The sequence below is a fragment of the Vanessa tameamea genome, chromosome 3 (assembly GCF_037043105.1).
Source record: "Vanessa tameamea isolate UH-Manoa-2023 chromosome 3, ilVanTame1 primary haplotype, whole genome shotgun sequence".
NCBI lineage: Eukaryota > Metazoa > Arthropoda > Insecta > Lepidoptera > Nymphalidae > Vanessa > Vanessa tameamea.
The window spans coordinates 1245262-1270136 of NC_087311.1; the positions used below are offsets into that span (position 1 = coordinate 1245262).

Below are 24875 nucleotides of genomic sequence, written 5' to 3' on the forward strand. Positions count from 1 at the left end.
AACATAAAAAAAAAAAAAAAAAAGTGTGGTTGAAATTTTATTTTTGATTGAACACTAATATATGAGAATAAGTTTCCACTCTCTTGGAATCAATTATACGTGACTGTATTCTAGTATAATATGTACAAAATACACACATGCACACACAACATCTCATTACAAGTAGTTATTAGTATGGAATAAAAGACTATTTAATGAATGCAATATTTAAGATTTTGGTGATCAAGTGCGTATCTCTGCCAGTCCTTAGATATTTTTATTTATATCGATTTTATTTTTCAGAGAACATTTTACCATTTCTCTCGAAATTTTTTTTATAATTCAACTTAACGGTTATATACAAGAGAAAATGAACTCGGAGTCCGTGACGTATTTTTCGTCAGAAAAACCCAATAACTTTTCATCAGCACGGTTCGAACCAAGGACCTCGGAATCTTATTTTGTTATGGCGTCAGTAGGCGGACTAGCAAACGGGATACCTGATAGCATACATACATACATAGAGTCGTATAGTATTTTAACGATTTCTTAGATAAGCAATGCGCCACCAATCGTGGGAACTGAGATGCGGTCTTAAATCTAGCCACTAAACGAACGACGCAATATTTTTTGCAATATAATATATATTGACTTAGTGGTAGGCCGTCTGAATATATTAAAGGCCAAATTACTTTTTAGCCAATTAAAATAAAACAACTATATAAACTATATGTTAAGCATATTTTATTCGGACGAAATGAAACAATAACTATTAATTCAATTGTTTATTTTCAGTACATTCAAAGCAATGTCAAGTGCCTTTAACCTACACTTAAAAATAATATATACATCATAGATGAATTAACAGATCGTTTGTTTATTTGTGTCTAGACATTGTTTTTGTAAATAATATATTATATCATCGATATGGATAATGTTTTATATGAAGTTGATTATAGAAATGTTGAGGCCAAGCAGTAAATATCAGTGGTACAGTCCTTAGCCGTGCTCGAATAACGCTTTCTGTTATGAAAGTTTTAATTGTTTTGCATCTGGTAAATATTAATTTGAAATGAAATGAATATATTAGTTTTAATTATAAATGTATTTTAAAATATGCTGTTGTTGCTTTTGGTTTCGTCGAAGTCGTTTAGAATTTGGAATAGTTAGAATATTTTAATGTAAGTAATTTTTTTCTTATATCAAAATATTATCATCATCATAATCATTATAAACTTTTGCAATCAACTCCCCAATAATTAATTAAAAAATATGAATTGGCAGTAACATGCGTATCGTATGCTCACTATACATAGGACATCCAGAAATATCCAGATTACGAAAAAAGTGTATGATATTACAAAAATATATCAAAAACAAGGAACCAACTCAACTACAATTATCTCTAATAAAGGTATATATATACTATTCGTATATCAAACTTAAAAAGGTAATACAATTATACATTTTGTTTCAAACGAAATCTCGCTTTAAGTATTTGTATGCTCAAACATCATAACAGAAAGCTTTATGTTAAATTAACTTACCATAAATACCTAAATCTAGCGTAAAAACATCGGTGCGTCAACACCCTACACAGTCAACCATCCTTCACTGACAAAAATATAACTTTTTTATTTTTCTACAAAATTGTCTTTAGAATTAGTTTCCTATCTAAAAATTTCGATATGAGAAATTTTAAATATTTTACCATGAAAATAAATTTGTATTATATTCTTAATCGTTTAAGGTACAAACAAATAATTTAAAGACCTTAGCTACCTTTTTTAAATTTCTCATTTCAAAATCATTACTTAACTACGTATTAACCTCGCGATATTGTCGGCATATTTTACAACTAACCTCACTGACTTATTCAAATCACTTGCAAGCACACATTTTTTCCTCGAAATTTCTAGAAAAGCGTTCTTAGTTTAAAAGGTCTTCATCAAAACGTGCTCGGCAAGCGGTGCCGCTATGTTCGGTATCACATCATTATTATTGACGGTTTTTTGTTTTCTATGCATTGTACACTTTTTTTGTTTGAGTCCAATTTCTGATTTATTGTGAGTCGTCTTAATTTGCGTTGATATTGATAGATTGCGTTTTTTAATCGCACACGTTTTATGATCGCAAGCGTTACTGTCAACTATTACACTTTCTTCAGCGTCCCTTTTTTCACTTTTAACTATTTCGTCACTTTTAACTATTTCTTCGTCTTTTGCTATTGTATCTGCTTCTGTGTTACCAGCTCCTGCTGCTAGCTGAGAATGATCGAAGCACGTTGTTGATTTCTGTACAAAAAGTAAATTAGTTTGAATTGATTTACGAAATACTACCTTTATATAAGAAGTCTAATTTTAGCACTATGATAAACTTTGGATTACAATTGAATTAACGTAGTTAGCAACTTCAAGGTGTAGTGTGGTCTTTAAGTAGCAGTGAGTGGTTCAGCTCACCGTTGGGTTGACGGCCTTGGAGTAGAGCAGCGCGCGTCCCTCCAGTTCGAGGCGGAGGCGCCAGTCGCGTAGATATGTGTGCGCAGCCGCCGCACTCGGCCAACCGCGCCGCCACGTATGCCATCTAACCATAATAACAAACTTATTTTATCTTTATCTATCTTTCTATGACGCAACTGATATTTCGATAAGTCCCTACACTAAAAATAAATGATAATCAGGTAATTTATTTTTGATCTATGTTTATACTACTACAATAGACCACATTTTTTTTCGAGTCCGGTATTTGATAAAATCATAATTATATGAGATCATCGGAAACCACATATTGTTATTAACGTTAATTTGATTTTGATTGCTACGCATTGTACATCGTGAATAACAAAACTAATTGAAAATCTATAAAAGCCCATCAATGCTTGCTGTAAATCGAACAAATATTTATTCTAGGATGTCCTCGTGTAAGTTTACAAATATAGCCCGGCGCTGCACCGGATATAAATCAATAATACAATTATAATTGTAAATGAATAAGGTTTTTACCGTAGACTGTGTTGATGTAATCTCAAAAAAGTATATAAAACTATTTGTCTCTGTTTGCAGAGTTAATGATCATTATATAAACAAATTAAGTATAAAAGGATAATTTTACTAAGTTCAGGGTTTTTAATAATGAAATTTGAATCAGTGCTGTATTTATTATATAAATAGAATTTGTCAAGCAAATATAAGTTTCCATTTTTTTATCCACTTCCAATTATAAAAAATAATAAAGTCCTATCGAATATCAAAGCGTCCAAATCAATCAAAGGAAAACAATAGATACAATTATACTGATACCTGTTGAAATCTTAGAATGGATTATAATATGTCAAAGGTAATGAGTTTATTGTCTTTTATTGTAACATTAATATTTAATTTTAATAAGTTGTAACATTAGTAAACCCAGGCAGCACCACTAAATTTTGATGTACTTTATGTTTATAATTTATCTCGTGATCGGTAATGGAAAACTTCGTGAGGAAACCTACATGTTGCCTGAACCCTATGTGTATCCACCAAACTGCATTGACTTATAAGGTAGCGTTGTGTAAACTCCAAACTTTATCCTCAATAGAAAAAACATCGCTCAACAGTCCGACATTTACTACTTGCATAAAGTCCTACAATTGATAGAATGGATTAGTATCCAGTAGTCATTGAGAAGTCTCGATAAAGAGTCATTCTGCCATTAAAAACTATTTCGTTTACCCGTATATTGGTTTGCGAAGCTAATGACGGTTCGCTTAAGATTTCATGGCTCCCGGTTTAATGACGCTCTGAAGAATTGTTAATATTTGCTTTTAATCAATGTAATTCCCTAATGCAAAGTGCTTTTGGTTATAGACATTTGTGCTGTAAGAAATATTGATCATTCTTTATATTACACCAATGCCTCACAAACCTTGCGAGCCGAGATGTTATATCCCTTCGGTGCCTTACCCTACACTGGCTCACTCATCCTTCAAAGCAGAACACAACAACATTAACGACCGCTGTTTGGCGGTAGAGTATCGAATGTACGTGTGGTACCTACACAAACGGGCTTGCATAAAGCCCTACTAATACGGTAAAGTAAAGTAAAGTAAAGTATATGTACGCATAGGTAAGACGAATGTGGTGATCACGTGACTCATATACCTGTCTAACCAAACAATACAATAGAATTTAAATACTATTTAATATATAACAATGAAACTAGAAATAAAATACAGACAAGAAAAATCTACAAAAGACTTTCTAATCTTAGATAAGATATATATAGATATAACTTACCTAGTTAATAGTTGTAATGTTCTAGACTTCTGACCTAGGCTCCTATACATAAGAGCCGTGGATCTAAACGAGATCAAATCCCCTCTGATTGGTTTCTCCATATTCCGATTTCGAAAGCTGAGTCTTGTTGCTTCGAGAAAATATTTGGCAGCAGCTCCAGGTAAGCCTGAGAACGTTTTAAATAAACATAAATTTTATATTTCATTATTTAAAAGGTTTCTGAGAGTATTTGATTCCGATATTTTGAGGCTTCTGCGAAACCGATCTAGTAAGTTTGATTGGTATTTAATATTTGCTATTACGACTCAAATGGAATGAGTTCTGATAAAATTATGCACAAGTTACACTTACTTTAAGCGGAAATAGTTATTAACGTAAAATAATAATACATTTAATAAATAATACTTCAAATACTTCAAATTCGTTTGATACTATGTCGTTATAAAAGTATAAAGGAAACGTAATATCCTGCAAAGATATCACTGCTGGGCTATCCTACGGTATAGATAATTCCACCAAGCCGCTCCAATGCATATAGAACCTGTATATGCATTGGAGCGGCTTCGCTCTTCACGATGTCTTCCTTCATCACCGAGCACGAGGTGAATTATAAACACAAATTAATCATGTGAAAATTCGGAGGTGCTTGTCCCGGCTTACACCCACAATCCGAACCTCCTTGGAGGGGGCCCTACCTCAGCAGTACAATATTATACAGGCAATTACGTTACGCTATTGTGAAGCTTGTAACAAGATTAATAAACACTAATAAATTATTGTGTAAGATTACCATAATTACAATCGAATCATTTTCTAAATTGATATAGTTTTTTCATTATTTTTAATTGTCATGTAACCACGATTGTTACGTTTGTATTTTTAATTTTAATCAATTGTAGGGCTTCGTGTAAGTTCGTCTGGGTAGCTACCATCTACTCATAATAGGTACCACTAGTATGTATGGGCAGTGGTGACCACTTATCATCAGGTGACCCATTAGACAGTCAACTAAACTATATATTCAACAAAAAAATATTTAAGTATGTTATGTTCTACTGTAATTGAATGGATATATAATATAAAATTATTTACGAGAACAATAATAATTTCACTTGAACGTGAAAGTAGTGTTGTTCTCGTAAATAAATAACTAAAATCAAATTACGTAGGATTTCACTTAGCGTGACCCTCAAGTCATTCTCTTTTGAAATTAATATCACAAATAATTACAGGTTTATCAATAACAATATTACAATTGCTAAAACATTGTTCAGATCTTACCCAAGAATTATACAAAAGATATTCAATTTATTCATATTATCTGACTTCAATTTCAAGAACTTAATTTTGTATTGAATTTAATTTCGAAATTGAAAAGTCTAAAAAAGTTTTGTACAACTTTTTGTTTTATTTTTTACTCTCAATGTTACTTATTTAATCTGATATAAATTATACGCTAGCCGAATAATATCAAGACCAGCCTAGAACTCCATAATATCAATACACAAGGAAGATAACTGACACAAAACTAGAATGAAAACCAGTCAAAAAACCAAACCATAAAATTGAATTGTAGTGGGGAAAATGCAGACATATCAAACTATGGAAATATAATATAAAAAAATAGAAACATCAAAACCACGTCTGTGGCATCTCCACAGATGTGATGAACCAAGACTAAATAGAAAACAGAGATGCGATATATATATTATGTATTTAATAACAGACACAATAAAATAAATTAACAACCCTTGAGAACAATTTAATTATATAATATGACGATGACAAAATTGTTATTATGAATCTCGTGTTAATTAAAACAATAACAAAAAATAAATCTAAATAATAATAATATAAATTATTTAAAACCGCATACAATGGAAAGAGACAGAGAGAAAGAGAGGGAAAGAACACCTGGAGACTCCCCCCCTGTTCCCTTATTCCTAATGTGACGATTTCTGTAAGAAGAGCAATAGAACTTCGTTCCAAAAAAAAAATACTCTCATAATTGCATTCCAACAGAATTCTAGCTAAGTATTAACATATTGAGCTCTTAAATCTCTTGTCATATCACTTAAATAAAAACGTATATAAGCAATTTCAAAACAACAATTTATAAAATAGGTACCTTTTGTCCTCAACCAGTTTCCATAGAGCACGTAATGTTCCCAATTATTCGGCTCCAATTCCAACAACCTTGTCAAAATTTTCGGTTTCTCAGATTCCGGTTTCAGAGATAAAAGTTCCACGTGCGCTTGAACGAACCGCGGTTGAAGGACTATACATCGTTCCAGCATTTTTATTGCTTGAATGATACGACCGTTTTTTCTGAGGACAATCGTTTGATATTCAGCTATATTTTTTTAACAAACTATAATCGGAAATCTATAGACTATCCTTAAGCAATTATCCTTATATATTAGAGCAAAATCTATTCATAGCTTGCCGTGATCTACCATTGTAATTTGAGGAATACACAAATCTCATATTTCAGAACCATCTACGTTTTCATTAATCTATATAATTTTAAACAATTAAATAGTGATTATTAATGCTTAATGTTTATTCTGAAATTCTAAATACAAATTTCCATTGGCACTTTTTATAGACGCGTCATTAATTTTGTGGTTCCAAAATGTTTTATCGTTATAATCGTCAGATAGAAGCCTGTAATGATTGCGTAATAATTATGCATCAAATTTGCGTTTTTGGTCGCATTTATTATTAATTTATTAAAATAAATTATAATTTAATTAAAATATGTCATAATAAAACTGCACAAATGACCGCTACAATAATACTGTTTCCTTTTGCGGTTACATTTTATTCTGTTTTAATGAGGAAATGACGAGTTAAACAAATGTATAATTATTTTATTGCTACAATGAATAATTATAGGTATTTCGGAAACTCATTGTCATAATTTGACGGAATTAATATATATTTTATTTGTAAAATTTGTAAAAATATTTTTACTTTTTTACCTTAAATGAATCGAAATTTCTCAGTAGATTAGAACAAGGCCTTATATTACGAAGTTTGATCCCCTACCAGTATCACTGAGTTTTTAACTAATTGATATGGCAACACTCTCGTGGCATAAAATATTAAATTAAAATAATTAATAAATAATTTGATCAAATGATGAATATCTAGAATGATACCCGTAAAATTAATTTAAGTGGTATATTTATGTGCAACCCCAGCCGCCAAATTACAATAAATATTCTATCGTCAAAGGCAATTTTATTATTTTGTTTTCCAATACGAAGGTTGAACCCGTGTATCTACAGGCACTAGAGACTAAGATAATAGCACCGATGATTAGTGGCGTACCGATGGAAGGAAAGGTTAACATTTTTACAGGACCATTGGGCACCATATCCATAGGCGGTGACGACCACTTACCATTAGGTGGCCCTCTTGACTTTCGGTATCTATAGTATAAAAAAATAACCAATGACGAATACTCTAATTTCCACAATTCCTAATCCACAATTATGGAATTATGTAAACGCTTTCTTAGCCTACATTCTCGGTGAAGCATTTGAGGAAAAGAAGCACAAAAATATAATAAGGCTGAAGAATTAATTTTAATCACAATTAAGCAGATATCCTGTTTTCTTACTTCTTTACTTACTTGTATAGCTTCCCAAGGTTGTAATGTGCGTTTACATGGTGTCTGTTGTATTTAATAGCTTTCAAGAAGTGCTGTTCAGCGCTGTCAGCGCTGATGAGAGTGCCGATGTTGTTGTGAGCGCTGGCGTATGTCGGCCATAACCTTCAGAATACATCCACAAATCAAACAAACGATGTCACACAAAAATAAACATATAATGAACTAAATATTAAATTCTATTAATATGTATGATATACAATTTAAATAATTTTCCCCCTAAAATTAATAAAATCGATATTTTTATGAGCAGGGATCGATAAGGGCTTTTACTTTATGAAAGATAATTATAATTTTTATACTCTGTCGCTATGATAAACTATATTTACTATACTCCAAAACCTTAATAAATCGGATATTTTCATAGTCAAATTAGTTAGATGTTTGGTTTAAATTATTCCTTCTATGAGTTAACTATTCGTAGACATGACTCGCTGGGACAATATTCCCAAAACAAGCAACAAGACAATCCAACACATATTATTAGCTGCCGAGGAACAACATTGAACAAAAGTTTGCAATATCGCGACAGCTGAACTAACACCTATGCGCCCTCGAGTTACGGCAAGCGCTTTGTACCTCAAAGCTTCTTTGTAATGTTTGATAGCGTTGTCTTGCTGTTCGGTCTCGCGGAGAAAGTTTCCAAAGTTGTAGTGCAGTTTGGCGTTTTGAGGTAAACTCACTAAATCCGCTCTGAAACAAAACACATTTGGGCGGTGATTCATCGTATACGCCGACCGTAATGCGAGTAACTAGCGTTGTCACGGGTTTTATGAATTTTGCGAAAATGTTATGTTATATTAATAATGTTGCTACTGTCCGTGTCTCGATAAAAATGTAACAATATTGTCATCGCTACAAAAACTATTTCAAGAATTTTTAAATATTTGCTATTTAAAGAGTATGTTCAGTGATAACGATAACCTTAATTGTTTCATTATTAAAGTTCTATTTTATATAACCCAATGAAAATATTCATTCACGCTATATTTACACTGTCTTTACTTAAATAATATCATATCTTTTCTGAAGAATCTCAATTTTTTATAAACTTTTAAAATGTCTATTATATTGAAAATTATAATTTTTATATAACAATCTAATTAATAAAAAACTAACCGTAATAATGTCGCTCGATCACGCCAGTCGGCGTTTCTCCTGTGTGTTCTAGCAACTCCACTGGCAGCCAGAACTGCTAGTCCAACTACTAGGACAGCTTTAGTTCCAGGCTTGGAGTACCACATCAATTGAACTCCATATGCAGTTATTATCACGCTTCCGACACTAAAATATTTACTTCGTGAAAATATTATTATGACAATGATTAAGTTTTTAGTTTAAATTATTAAATATCAAGATTCGAAATTGTATAATAATATTTATATTGTATATAACATTTTGGTTTACAATTAATAGTTTTTAAATTAATAATTTATTTCATCTAATATGCTTTAAAACAAACAATTAGTAATACTAGATTGCATCCACCACCTCCACCAGCAACAAATGTGTGGTAAGTTTTTTTCTCTCAACGGTTGTATGGAGTTGGTTTAAAATTCAGTTGTATGATTTGACTCACACATACTAACAGATGAAATTTATAGGAGATAAAAATCTCAATATAAATTAAAACCGTACCTCGGTATGTACAAAACTCGTTCAGCGATGACAAATCCAACGGTGACGAGTAAATTGCTGGCTGGCACGAAGGGTACCACCAGCAGTAACAAACCGATCACAGCGGGCGTGTGCCTTTGTACCTACACAAAAATCCTTCATTGGCACTCAACTCAAGCTAAAAATTAATAATAAACATAGTTCTGTAATATTATGAACTACAAACAGTGGATTAATTTATCTTTAGATATGATTCAAAGATGAGCCGAGATGGCCCAGTGGTTAGAACGCGTGCATCTTAACCGATGATTTCGGGTTCAAACCCAGGCAGGCACCACTGAATTTACATGTGCTTAATTTGTTTATAATTTATCTCGTGCTCGGCGGTGAAGGAAAACATCGTGAGGAAACCTGCATGTGTCTAATTTCAACGAAATTCTGCCACATGTGTATTCCACCAACCCGCATTGGAGCAGCGTGGTGGAATATGCTCCATACCTTCTCCTCAACGGGAGAGGAGGCCTTAGCCCAGCAGTGGGAAAATTACAGGCTGATTATGTATTATGTATGATTCAAAACATTCCACTTCACGACTTATCACCACTTTCATTTTACCACCAAAGATTCGATAACAACATCGACGACATTCAAAACATAATTTTACGCGCATAATGAATATCATATATTATACAAGATCAACCACCAATTGACCAATGATATCACGTCAAATGTTTCATTCAATCAATTGTTTAATTTAATTTATTCCTATAGAAGTTGGAATTGACAATAAGTAACCTTAAAAATAATTTCTGTGAGTGTTTAGTTAAACACATATTGTCTCTTTCTGATATCATTGATTTGACGTATAAAAGAAGAAGATGATGCATTTTCTACGTAATCAACTTCTAAACGACTCTCATGGCGATATAGAATGCTATTCCAAATCTATACACATGTCTCATAGGTTTAAAAAAGTAATTTTAAATAGTGTTACGGATAATTTTATATCATATTTGTGAGCGTAGAAATAAAATATAAATATCAAGCAATTAATTTAAGCGACATTTCCAACGCTGAGTCGAAATAGCTGTGTATATAATACGCCACAATGATAAATAAATTCAAAGTAAAAATACTTTTTAAAAAAAGCTTTTATTTAAATGCTCTAAAAAGAAGAAAATAAAATGTTCCTTTAAAATTTTAACTATCAATTTATAACCTCATTATACACAATTTCTTTAATCATAACAGCTTGTCGCGTAATAACCTGTCGCGTAAATTAACTAGTACCATGTAATTTAGTAATTTAATCTGCTAAGTATTATCTTTTTTTTATTTCAGTTTAATTAAATACTTCTATGTATGTACTTACGAAAACCTCGCGATGTGATGTCAGAATATTTTTCAATTTATTCTTGACAACCTCTTTCATTTGACACCCATATTACATAAGTGCATAAAAAAAAACTATTCTGCCATCTCGAATGTTCTACCGTATTGGACTTATAATGACGTCAGCTTATCGTGTATTGTCATCCAAACTTAACGTGTATACAAAATTTCAGCCAAATCGGTTAAAGAGATCTGCTTCAAAATTGAGTAGCAAGATTCCACCCGCACATACATATATACATACATTGCAAGTTAAATAAAAGCTTTTAAAGACCGATTTTCGATATAATCTAAAGCAATTTAATATTTAATTTACTTTGTATATAGTATAAAATATTCATAAATGTCACACAAAAATTACTTATCAATATAGAATCAAAGAGATTACACATCAATCATGAATCGTTATTAATGTTAGCAAATACGTAAGATAAATTACACGGCGGCTTTATTTCAATCAAAACCGTTTTCATATAGGTATTTTCATTTGAACCAATAAATATTTGTACAATATAGGAATTCTCATTAATGTTCAATACGTAATTATTATTTTTTTGTAAATTTTATGGCGCATCATTATTTTTGAGCTACGTTTACTGAAAACGAGATAATATTTTATACAATTTTAAATAAAGACTAATGTTTTTTTTTAATTTGAAATAAGTAGATAGATTAGCAAATGCATTGCTTAATGGTAGGTGATCACCACCGCCTAGAGACATTATCAATTTAAGAATCCCTTGATTCGCCAATACGCCAACAACTTTGGGAAGTAAGATGTTACATTTCTTATGCCACTGGTCCACTCACCTTTCAAACTGAAACACAACAATAATAAGCATGTCTACTTGGCGTTAGAATATGCGGTATCTACCCAGATTGGCTTGATTGACCTCCCACCAAATGAATCGAATATGGATATGTGGTTCTAACAACAGTAGATAAAAGAAAATTATACAATAAAATACATAGCGCATTTTATATACACGATCATTAAGCGTGAGAAACAATTATTATAATTGAATGTAAGTTTTGTCTTGTTTAATATCAGACTGTAAATGTCCCGATAGTGGGTTAAGGCTCTCCGTTAACGTGAAGGTTTTGAGCTTATTCTACGCCGGTATAATGTTAGTGGATACACATAATGCCATGGCAGATTTAAATTTGATCCATGTATTAATGATGATGTTTTGCTTCAACAGAAAACACGAGAAAAATTACACAAATGAATAAGGTGAAAATTCGGTGCGTTTTGTCCAATTTTTAAACTGAAATTTGCAGTTAACACTAAGTGACCCACTGGTCCAACAAATAATTGATATAAAATATTTAAAATTTAATCATCGATCAACTTGTACCAAAGAATCTCTGTTATAGTACTCGTAAGAGTAACATTTTACATATCAGTTGTATTAAGTTAATGTTGCCAGCTTCGAATGTAGATTTTGTAAAGCAGAAAAGTATCACTTTTATGATAAACACAGATTTCAGCTTTCAATTTAATTTATGTAACATTAATTTAAATCTACGAATACAGTTACTATCATTCGTAATATTGTAAAAAATAGAAAGATTTGTGATTTCATTGAAAATGAGTTTTTGATTTTCCACATATAAAATTATTAACCAAATTGGTTACGACTTCGTGCAGGCTCTTCCCACTCATAAATTAATATACCGCCAAATATCCGTAATCTGTATGCTTAGTGGGTTTGAGCTTGGAGGGTTTAAATGGGTCTGAACCAATGTCATTACTTGTAGATAGGGGCTTAGATTCCATAGTTGGCAGATTTATGACATTTTTAGAAGTTCCTTCACTTCTTGCAGTAGCAGTAACTATGAGCAGAGTTGACCTTCAATATAAAGTGATAATAATTATAAAAATATGAATTTATTATATTTTACCTCCAAATCAGTAATACACCTGTAGCACAAAAGCATCAAGGCACCAAAGGCAGCACACGTGATAAAGTTCCTCGGATCCCAACCACTGGTGATGAGAGGCACTGAACCCATTTGCCAATCATGACTAAGGGTCCAAGGGCAGATGAGGAGCCACCAGTTAAAAGCAGCCAAATAGCAAAACGTCATCAATCTGAAACAAAAACAAAATTTAACTATTGACACATTATTCAACAATTACCAATAGTTTTTGGGACGTCGGTAAATTCAGATGAATTAAGATGACTTTTTTCTAACCACTAATTGCGTTATCGGCTGTCATTGACCAAAGATCAATTACCATTCTAATGGTATATTTCTATTGACTAAATAGGTACTGTGAAACAAATTCAAAATTTCAAAAAAAGGATGCTCAATGATTTTGAATTCGTATTCAAAGTCATTGGGCCACGAGTTAAAGTTTAGCCAAGGACTAACAATAGAAAACAAATTAGAACCGAGTTAGAAGTTGGCAACGATACAATAGAACGTAAATTAATGTCAAGTGAAGCAGGGTGAAGTTTACAATGGCGTATAAATTATGAAGTCGTTCGGTTTAGAATATTAGAAGAACTTTGAAAACTTTTCGCAGCTAATTTTGTTTGTTTTTAACGTAATTTTATTTGAGTTCTTGATTAGAAAGTTTTGCTAATTATAATAAATGATCATTTCGATGTTAAATTATAATTTTTTTTTTTGTTTTATTAGGACGGTAAATTTATTTAAATTGCATCTGAATTTATTTTCAATTTTTAATTGCCTTTTGAGAATAAAATCCGAAGTAGCTAAATTCATATAAGTAACGGTTTTCACATGCATAAAAATTGGAGGAGATTTTGGTTGGATACTCAACAAGTTCAAGCACGCAACAGCAGTTCGAAGAATTAATTACTAAAATATATTTGATATTTGAGTATTCGGGTATAAATAAAATACTGCATCTTATTTTTATTACGAAATGTATCACTGAAAATCTAAATGAATAATCGAAAGATTTTATTGAATTTAAAGATATCATCGTTGTGGAATAATGATGAAGAACTGGCAACAGCCCCCCGGTGTTGCAGATGTCCATGGGTGGTGGTAGTCACTTTCCATCAGGTGAGCCTCCTGCTCGTTTGCCACCTCTAACATAAAAAAAAAAAAAACTCAGTAGGTACTCTTTTCAGATGTTTAGTGTTTTTTTTTTTGCTACGTAATATCAAAGAATGCTGTCTACATCGTCCATATAATCTTTCACCGCATTCTACAATTTCAATTATATTAAGTTATTGATTAATTAAGCTAAAAGTATTTGAGGATTTTTATTATATAGGTAAAAGTTTGTCACTATTTCTATTAATGTAATCAACATTACAGTGGATATACATATTAATATTATTGTAAATATAAAAGCCGAGATGGCTCAGTGTTCAAAGGCAAACATGCATCACTGAATTTTAACATGTTTAATTTTATGTTTGTAATTTATCACGTTCTTAATGGTAAGAAACAATCGTGAGAAAACCTACTGTCTAATTTCAATGCGGTTTGGTTGATATGCATGTGACAACATGCGTATCAACCAAACCGCATTGCAGTAGCGTTATTGGATTCCTTATCCCAGCAGTGGGATATTTACAGGCTGTTACTTCACTTTAAATATACTGCGGCGTCAATCACGTAAGTGTTCCAATGTTGATAAAAATGTCAAGCAGGTAATTGTGTCAATAGTATCAAATATATCCCGAAAGGTGTCTCAAGTTATGAGATTGTAAATAGTCATCACATTTATTTTGATGGATAAATACATTTTAATTTTTATGTCTATAGCGATAACCTAAATAATCACAATATACGAGACTTGATACTGTTAAATATCCAAATTGAGTAGCATATCTATGTTACCTAAAATATAACAAACAATATGGCCGAAGTAAAAATAAAAAAATCCGAAGATATTTGTATAAATTATATTTCTATGTAGACAGGAGATATAACCAACTAGGCTAACAAGCTGGTTCCGGCACAACCTCGTCTAGTATTACAAGTTCCGTGAATAAAACTTGTGCGTTTCCATCGTGAGCATTGTATGAATAATAATAAAATACTGATGTTAAAGTCTAGACTTATCAATTATTATATCAAATTTCTTCCTCCAAGTTTAGTAGATAATAATAAATATGAATGTGAATCAGACTCGTATTTATTAACTTATATTATAAATGTAGAAGTGAGTGTGTATGTGTGTATATCTACCATTTGAATTTGGAATTGACGTTATCTGGTGTACAGAAAACGTACCTGAATTCCCCCTCAACGTGGGCGAAATGAAATGAGTTAATATATTAGTAACTAAAATCAACGAAGCGAAGCGGCCTATAGACAAGACAGTGACCATACCTAATTATTATAGCATTTAAATAATACGCGTAATATCAAAATAGCGTATATCTAAAGAATAACTGTAAATTGGTTTTCAATAATTCACGAATAAAATACGAAATGACCAGAGCAGAACTGTTTTATATTATAATCTTAGAACAAATACTTTAAAATGAAAACTATAATTTATATGGTTTTATGTTTAAATATTTATATCGCGATAAAAATACGTGGTTATTAAGAAGTTTTGTAAAGTATTAAAACTATCAAATAATTTTAAAGTTCGCGTGGCCTTTGATAAACAAACTATGAATAATTTACTGTACGTAGATTAGGCAAATCAAAGCCGTTGGCTACGTTTAATAAGGAATAACTTGGATTAATCAAAAAGAGTACTGCATTCATTTGTTATATTTACAAACTTTAAAGTCTGCCTCAAAACAGTCAATACGATTGCAAATCATAAGGTCTCGAATTCCGATCCTGTGGCAAACCAAACCAGTAATTGGAATTACTGCTACTCAACTCAATCATTATTACGAATGGCTTATTCTAATATGATCTCACCTGACGAAGAAACTTGGATGGAACGCAGCAGGGTTGTCCTGTGGTGAGAATGTGGGCCAGGTTCCTTGTAGCAGCGCGAGTCGAAGGCATATTAGTAATGATAACGACACCAGAACCTTGGTCGTCCTCACTGACAACCCCGTGCATTTCTTTTCAATCTTCAATGAACATAGTGACCTGAAGAAATAATATTTAATTGTAATTGCATAATACATAATAACATAACATAATCAGCCTGTAAATTTCCCACTGTTGGGCTAAGGCCTCCTCTCCCGTTGAGGAGAAGGTATGGAGCATATTCCACCACGCTGCTCCAATGCGGGTTGGTGGAATACACATGTGGCAGAATTTCGTTGAAATTAGACACATGCAGGTTTCCTCACGATGTTTTCCTACACCGCCGAGCACGAGATGAATTATAAACAAATTAAGCACATGTAAATTCAGTGGTGCCTGCCTGGGTTTGAACCCGAAATCATCGGTTAAGATGCACGCGTTCTAACCACTGGGCCATCTCGTTTGCATAATATTATTAAATTGATTGCATAATATTATTATACTACTTGCATAAAATATGTATATGTTATTTTTTTTCAAATCGCCCTATTTATACTGTCTCAGAGATAGCCAAAATGATTTACAAAGATAAAAAGAGCATTGTTTATATGGTATTTAAAATAAATAGCGAATATATATTTTTTTTTATGGGGTCGATAAAAACTGACATTTAAGTTTGTCGCTAAAGTAGAAAAAAAATACATATTTTTGTTGGATAATAAAATTTGAAAAATAAAGTGAACGTCTTTAAAAGTCCCGCTGCTGAGTTGACGACATCTTCTTTCAAGGAGAAGGCTTCTTATTTTATTTGTTTTTGTTCATTGTTGAATTATAAAAAAGCTAAAACGAATGAAAATTCAGTGTTTAAACCTGCAGTCTTTGATTGATATTTACGTATTCTACCTACTGAACTCTAATGACCTATGTTTTTTTTATGGTATAGGTTTGCGGACGAGCTTATGGGCCATCTGATGGTAAGTGGTCACAACTGTCCATAGAAAATGGCATGAAAATATAAGAAATATTAACCATTCCTTACATCGCCAATGCGCCACCAACCTTGGGAACTAAGATGTTATCCCTTGTGCCTGTAGTTACACTGGCTCTTTCATACGTCAAAATGTTTGGCAGACTGACATACTAATATGACAAGTTTAATTTGATCTACTCTATTTTTAAGCGATTTCGATAACAAGAGTATAATCTCAATGTTTTCAAGGTATGTTCAGAGATAATTTCACCAGGTTTTACGAATTTCATTATTATTTTTTGTCAGAAAAATGTGACCTCAGTAACAATCCTATGTATTAGTAAATACATCAGTTATAGTTTCAAATTTTGGTAAGATCATATTATGAGGATGGAACTAAGGACTTCGGAATTTACAGTCCTATATAAAATCTGCTGAGGTCGCATATGGTCACTACGACATCCATTTTTACACATTTTTTGTTAACAATAGTATTACTTTAACGTCGGTTTTTAGGAATAACCTAAATACCCAACAGCTTACAATAATAGAACGAGATTAAACTAAACTTTAATTTAATATGATAAAATGATGATTCAAAAATGCTTTTAAGAGTCCACTTAAAAATGTTACGAAAATTACGATGCAACGGCACTTGAGCTTTAAACCACTTTGTTTCGCCAATTAACCTGCATCTGGAAAACTGGAGAGTTTTTTACAAATGATCCGTATCCGCAAATTCAAGTGCATGTCCCGCTATCCACGAATCTTTACTTCTAAAAACTCATTTAACTATTATTTATTACAAAGAGTTAACACTATGATGATGATGAGTTTGCCTTTGCTAATAAAATAATGATACTCCAAAAAAAATAAAAATCACTCCTTATACTGGTAAAGTGGCACCGACCAGGGGATCTAAAATCTTGTGCAGGCACAATTCAACTCACTCATACTTCAAAGAAAACTGTAATTTATGCCATGTTTGAAGTTATTTAAGAAAGACAGACGAACAAAAGAGCCAACTAATTATAACTGATTTACTCCGCTCACTCTCCGGAAGAAGTATAAACCCCTCCTTACAATCAAAGATCAAAGATGTTATATCCCTTTTGCCAGTAATTACACTAGCACACTGATCCTTCAAGCCGGAAATCATCTAAACAAAATATTTAGTGCGGTAGAATAATTATTATACGGGAATATGTGTCTAAACAAATCATAAACATGAAATTGCTACATATATTTAGTTGTTTATTCTAACTTTTGTTATGAATTATTTGAAGGAAATAAATTATTTTAATAGTTGGCAACATTTTTTAACTTACAGATAGCAATTAGTCTGAAAACAAGTTCGTGTATTTTTTACGAACTTTGTAATAATAATTATATTTATAATAGGAAGATACGAAACCAACGAAATATCTCGATTAGGTTATCTGTCTTATTGAATGTGAGAGCGAATAGCTTATCGATGAGTAGTTCATACATATTTCACCATTTAAAAAAATTATAAGGGCTTAAGTTACTTCGAACTAAATAATCTACAATATTATTCCTTTGGAGAAGAAAATTACATCTTAAATATCATCGGATTCAATATAATGATAATATAGGAAGTTCGTTACCCCTCTTTGCATCTGGCACCCGACCTACATATTTGTACTAATATTATAAATACGAAAGGAACTTTGTCTGTCCGTCCGTCTATCTGTATATATTTTGCTATTTCACGGCCAAACCACTCGACCGAATTTGATAAAGATATAAGCTACTTTTTTATGCCTAACATCTGATAACCCCTAAATCGTGAGCAAAGCTGCGGGCGACAACAAGTTAATAATAAATATGTTACGAAGTTTGTAATAAATACCAGAAATAGCTTTCATAGAACTAAATAAATTCTCGTGAAATTTGAATCCTGTTCTAAATATGTAATAAACCTAACTATGTATTTCGTGTTCATACATCATTTAAATTATGAAATGTTTGTTTCATTTCAGTTTTGAAACTGGAAATCGTAGAACACGAGTTACTGTTGTTATTTGGAGAAAACCATCAAATTCCAATTTGACAGTAACGTTATATTATTTATCAAAACGTTCATATGATTAAGCCTGATGCAAATTACAACGATAAATAAATTATTTTTTATGGCATGGCATTTTGTTTATGGCATCGGTATGCGGACCTTCAAATGTTTATGGTCAGCACTGGTGGCGTATGAAATTTTAAGCGTTTCTTACATAACCAATGCGCCACCAATCTCTTGGCAAGCCTCTCGTGTCTGTATATACCAATTAGTAAATTGAATGTATAAACACGTGGAGTTAATAAAACTTGCAACACCATTTTATGTCTCCGTTAAGATGCAAGGAATGTTAATAATTCAAACAATGTCACTGTGAGCGGTGGCCATCAGACGACCCATTTTCCAGACTGTCTACGGATTACAAATACAGATATAAAATCATCATCTATAAAAATTAAGCTAGTATTATAAGAATAGTCGGAAATACATCGTACATTAATCTTGAAAAAAGAAAACGTAATGAACAGGATCTGAAGTTAAAAGAAACATATGAAACATTAAACTAATACTGAACACATTACGGTATCAATTGTTATTTGAAATATGATCTATGTTACTGTTATGTAATTACACTTACCGTTCGAATCTGGCAATAATTATAGTAAAGTGCTACCCAGACTTACCGACTAAAGTTCCAGTTTTATCACTTAAAAACGGTATTCATATAATTTAAACGTTTGATGGGTTATTAAAAAACGATGCATTTGAATTTTGTAATAGAAATGTCGAAGGTTGACTTGAAAACTACATGTCAAAGCTGCTCGCTAAACCGCCTGTTAAGTGTCATATATCCAAAATAGACAACTTCACACTTTTTCTTATATTAGAATGTTTATTTTAGTTGTCGCGACTGTATATGAGACTGTTATATTAGCGGTGAAAAAAGTTACATTTATCGTAATCATTATTATTATTTTATTTTAATTAATTATTTACATGCAAATAAGAATATTTTTTAATTACGCCGAAGAAGTGAAACTTCTCACGCGAGTACACATCGACCAGGGTACCACGCTCTTATCAATAGAATGATAATTTATCATCGTCAATTATTCTACCTCGAAACATTAATAATCTAAAACGTCTGAGTGATTCAATATACACAAGGAACATAACATCCTAAATCCCATGTTTGATAGCACGTTGAGTGATCAGGTTTTCGTTTACCTACCTCCCTAAATAGATTAAGGTATGACTTTATTTTGTTTACCAATAATGATAATTTCAGTCCCGGTTTGTGATGCAATTATTAATATTGAAAGTTTTTAACTTATCTGAATTTATTATAAATGTAAAATCTGTGTTTCAATCAGGAAATTAACGGTTCTCTAGATTAAACGATCATTCTGTAAATTTCTGTGAAATGTGCAAACTTGTTTGAAATCCGTCAATCCAGCCTAATTACAGTTCGTCCTAACGAGAATCGAAGATCGAAAATGATCCACTAAAGTGCCTTCAATTAATAATCAATAAATATTTCATTTAGACGAGTGATATTATCGAAAAAAATATCTGACTTCGATTCTCGAATACGTCCAATACAAATATATATACATACATATATCAAATAATTACTTTAAATAATTCAAGAATTTGTATTCTAATTAGTTATTTCTGACTGCCCGTATCTGTCTCACTGAGTGTTCTTTATTAAGAGTATGCTAAGCCCTATGTTTGGAGATTATACCATTAAACTGTCTATGTATCGCTTGGTCTATATAATAAAACCATCTGATTTCGTTCGCGAACTACGAGTACTTGCTGGTAGATCTTTGTACTAGCCCTTCTGGTTAGGTTCCATCCACTCATTGTGATGAGTGGTTGGGCTAGAAAATTATGTATTCTTCCGCAAAACAGCAACACTTGGTTTTGTTGTGTTCCAGTTTCAAGGTTGAGTGAACCAGAATACATGAGAGTAATACAGTCACAAGGGGCATAACATATAACTTCCCAAGGTTGCTTATATTCTGAGATGATTCTGATTCTGATTCTGGCGCATCGGTTTTCTCAGTTAACGAATACTAACTACTTTTAATCACCTATATAACATGAAATTTAAATATATTATGTCTGAAATACCGTCTGTGTTATTTCATATCTAACCAGTACCCAATAATCAAAACTCATTAATCAATATTACGAACGAATCATATGTATGTATGTATGTATAACATCAGCATTACTGAATTACCAGTAGCGTGTCACGTTTAATAAATTATTTCAAACTTAATGAGACAATTTCATCTCAAGCTCCCTCGTTATGTAATTTAGTGCTCAGTATCAATAATGAGGAAAATTTTATTACATTTAAATTTGGAAGCAATTACGTTCAACGTACAAGCCAAGTTCATATTTTATAATATTAACGGTCTTAAGTATCTTGTCATATTCATAATTTATATTCTGAATGTGCGAAGCATACTTCATGTAATTACTTTACAAGAACTTTTGAATCGTTATTAAAACACAAATTCAATATACTAGTACCATCGATTGATAATAAATATTCTAGTGAAATTAGCTTTTGAAGTATCTTGTAATCGCTAAGCTCAAACTACTAAAGTATATAATTTAAAGAGTTGTTTTTATTTATGACGTTGACATTCGCCAAGTACGTTTAAATGTTTTTGTTTTTAATGTTCGTTTATAAAAAAAATAAAATCACACTGATCAGCTCCGCGGGAATCCGTTACAACTTAATTGGCATGACACGATACGACGCGGGCAGAGGTTCAAGTTACAACATATTTTTTTTTTTTATTAACATTCACAGTTCCATAACGAGCAAATTCTGTAATAATAAATGGGTTCATTATCCATATACGCTCCCACGGAAAGAAATAAAAGTAAAATAATATGTTGCTGTTCGGTGGCTCCATATCTGTCGAATGAGTGCTGTAAACCCTATTACTGGTATAAGTGAAAGATCTAACCAATAGATATAATAATTGCAATCCTATTAGTAGAATATTAACTACTTGTGCTTATAGTTTCAAGATATACTAATGGAACAGTGAAACTTATTCATAATAAACAAACTTCAGGTGTAGAATAACTAAAAGTTAATCTATTATGACTGGTTCTAATGACATCATTTTTGTATCCTATAATAATATGCTTCAAATAATTGTATATATTTCTCAACATTCTCCCTCGTAATTATTAATTATTTATTTCCAACTAAAATATGATAGCTATAAGCTTATACACTGTATTAATACTGTATTAATAATAAATTTTTAATTATTATAGAATTTGATTATTAAATATACCGTAGGATTTATAATAAAAATAAACACATGCTTATTTTCAGCGACGTTATGTCATTGCCTTTTCACGAAGAGGAATAATCAGAGAATGGGTAACAATAAAATATACATACCGCTTTACAAGTGGCCAGCATCTATAAAAGTCAATCGCTAGATTGAGCAATAATATTGTGACTCCAGTTTCCTTGGCCAGCATACTGAGAGCTCCGAGGACGACGCTGAGCCAGACGCACTTCTTATTGCTCGTAGGCCTAAAAATATATTATATTTTACATTACGAGCGATTATATTCAGAATATATATTTAAAAACACTTTCTTAGTACTAATATTCGTGTCTTGCCATTTATCAGTTTTATTTTCGTCATTAACTTTTTGTAGAATCAATCTCGTTTTTTATAGAAATAAATAGATACAGAAAAAATATAAGATTTGCTTATGTGATTCCTTTGATTGGATTAATATCATATTGAAGATTCATTTATAAATATTGCAATTTGTACATTCATATATTTAAAAAAGAAATGATTCTTAAACATTTTATTCCACCAAATTCTAAACCAGACTCACATACAAAATTCCTATGCAAAAAATAGCACCAAGAGAGGTACTAATATAGGGCACCAAAATGTTACAAGATAAAAGTCCATTTTAATTTTAAAATTTGTAAAGTCTGAAAAAATTAGTATCTTAATAATAGAATACCGTAAAAGGTACAAAGAATACGTATAATCTCTGTATTTGACTATTTGAGGACAAAATAAAAAAATGAAACCTGGAGGGTTCTGCCTACGCGTCTGCGGAAAGAAAAAAAAAATCTCTAATAGATCTGTAGGTTTCAAGAAGTACTTCAAGAATGCTAGTCATTGTCATATGAACTAAAAATATTAATTATACATAAAGATTACTTTATATAGCGTTAAAATGATTTACAGAATATTTTAACCCATGAACGCATAGTAATACTAGGTAATTATGCAGAACACACGTTTTACTCGGCCGAGAACCGCCCATCACCGTTTTGTAAATGACCGAGAAATTACAGGTTGTTACTGTCAGGGAAGACTACATTATATTTTACCTATACTGCCGATAGTACCAACGCTGATTGAGGTAAAAATAATGTCACACCAATGTAACAAAATATTATTTTTATGACGTCATACCAATACTATCAGTAAGCCTTTAGGCTGAGTCCTGATGAGGTATCAAACAGACTGACAGAGTTATTTTTTGCGTGTATAATATAAGTCTAATTAATTTAAGAGTCGTATTTAATAACAAATGTGGTTAAGAAATTCTTCACACACACACAGACTCGCTAGTGTACACGCATACGCGTACACACACCACATTCAATCGTAAAGATACGTAACTTTCCATCGCAACTGAAATATAATCCGACTGTATTTTATGCTCGTTCTCCACTCAAAGGATCATGTAAAACACTCTTTACACATTTCGTAACCATTAAAATGAGGCTGTCTCCGCTCTAAGCGCTTAGAAACAGCTGCCTTCAAGAAAATCCGTTCATAGCATTTATAAATCACACGAGATTATTTTATCTTAATGTTTTTGTAATATTGCCGTTTTGATAAATAGACTTCGAAACTTTGTAAGACTATGTTGTTTACGTTGATATGAATATTATTATGTGGGTTCGATTTAATGTCTTGGTTTGCTATAGCAATGTTAAAGAGTTATGTCTTTATATAATCCTTGGTTGATGTTGATAGTCACATTTTTAATCTGAAACGACTACTGCAGTTCCTTGGAGTTATGACGTTCGGCATGACGTTCTCTTATGCCAGGCTGCCTGCCACATATACATACGACAACATGTTTTTGGTTTATTCTACTACTTATTTATTTATTGATACCTACAATTTCGATATTTCAAAACTGCTGGGCGTCCCTCGACGGGGCCAAAATTTTCCATATAAACGATTCTATTAAATTTTCATAGCTCGTTCGCAATATTTTGTTGTTAATTATAATAAAAATATCATGTTCGTTTACTTATTGAAACTTATTTTTTAAGAGAAACATAGATTATTTATTACTTTTATAAATTTATATTTTATACTATTTACTTTGACTTTATTAAGTCTCTAAACATTCATTGCTCTGAATTAAGGGTGTTTAACGTAATTGCAAAGTTTACATATGTAGCACGATGTACAATAATTATTTTTTTTTATAATAATTATTCAATAATATAATAATTATTCTTACCTATGGTAAACTAAGAGCGACGATAGGAAGAATATACATGCCAGCACATCCGCTCGGCCAACCACGCCAGCTACCTGTGAAAAATGCAACAATATTACATGTTTATCGACATCGTTATGGCCCTACATATTCATGAAATGGAAATGAGAGAACGTCTAAAAACACGTCGCAACGTGCAACAAAGGTTGGGTTCGACTACGTTTGATCTCTTCAGAAATAAATTGCCGTGAACTGTTAAAGTAAGTAAGTATCACCTCTACTCACTCACTAAGTAGCTATTTGAGTTTTAAATAAGTTAAAAAAATGTCGCGTCTTCGGTATATATGTATATATTAACATTTGCATAATATTGTCTAAAATAACAAATGTATGTAGATCTATGTTAATTTGTTGTACACCATTTTGCGGTCTTCTGTAATTGAAGGAACACAATCATTTTTAAAC

General features: G+C 31.6%; 1 protein-coding gene across 2 annotated transcripts in view; it reads right to left on the bottom strand.

Moving 5' to 3' along the window:
- Positions 1-1451: 1451 nt before the first annotated feature.
- LOC113397386 (protein O-mannosyl-transferase TMTC1-like) overlaps positions 1452-24875 on the bottom strand; it is a 177858-nt gene continuing 154434 nt past the window's right edge. For both annotated transcript variants that reach the window (XM_026635702.2, XM_064217539.1), the window contains exons 4-15: positions 24432-24505; positions 22312-22449; positions 15811-15987; positions 12844-13033; positions 9568-9689; positions 9049-9213; positions 8509-8622; positions 7894-8034; positions 6382-6581; positions 4254-4419; positions 2439-2562; positions 1452-2273 (exon numbers count right to left, since the gene is read on the bottom strand). In XM_026635702.2, coding sequence (XP_026491487.2) covers positions 1914-2273; positions 2439-2562; positions 4254-4419; positions 6382-6581; positions 7894-8034; positions 8509-8622; positions 9049-9213; positions 9568-9689; positions 12844-13033; positions 15811-15987; positions 22312-22449; positions 24432-24505 — 1971 coding nt within the window. In that variant the 3' untranslated portion in view covers positions 1452-1913. The remainder of the gene's footprint in view (positions 2274-2438; positions 2563-4253; positions 4420-6381; positions 6582-7893; positions 8035-8508; positions 8623-9048; positions 9214-9567; positions 9690-12843; positions 13034-15810; positions 15988-22311; positions 22450-24431; positions 24506-24875) is intronic.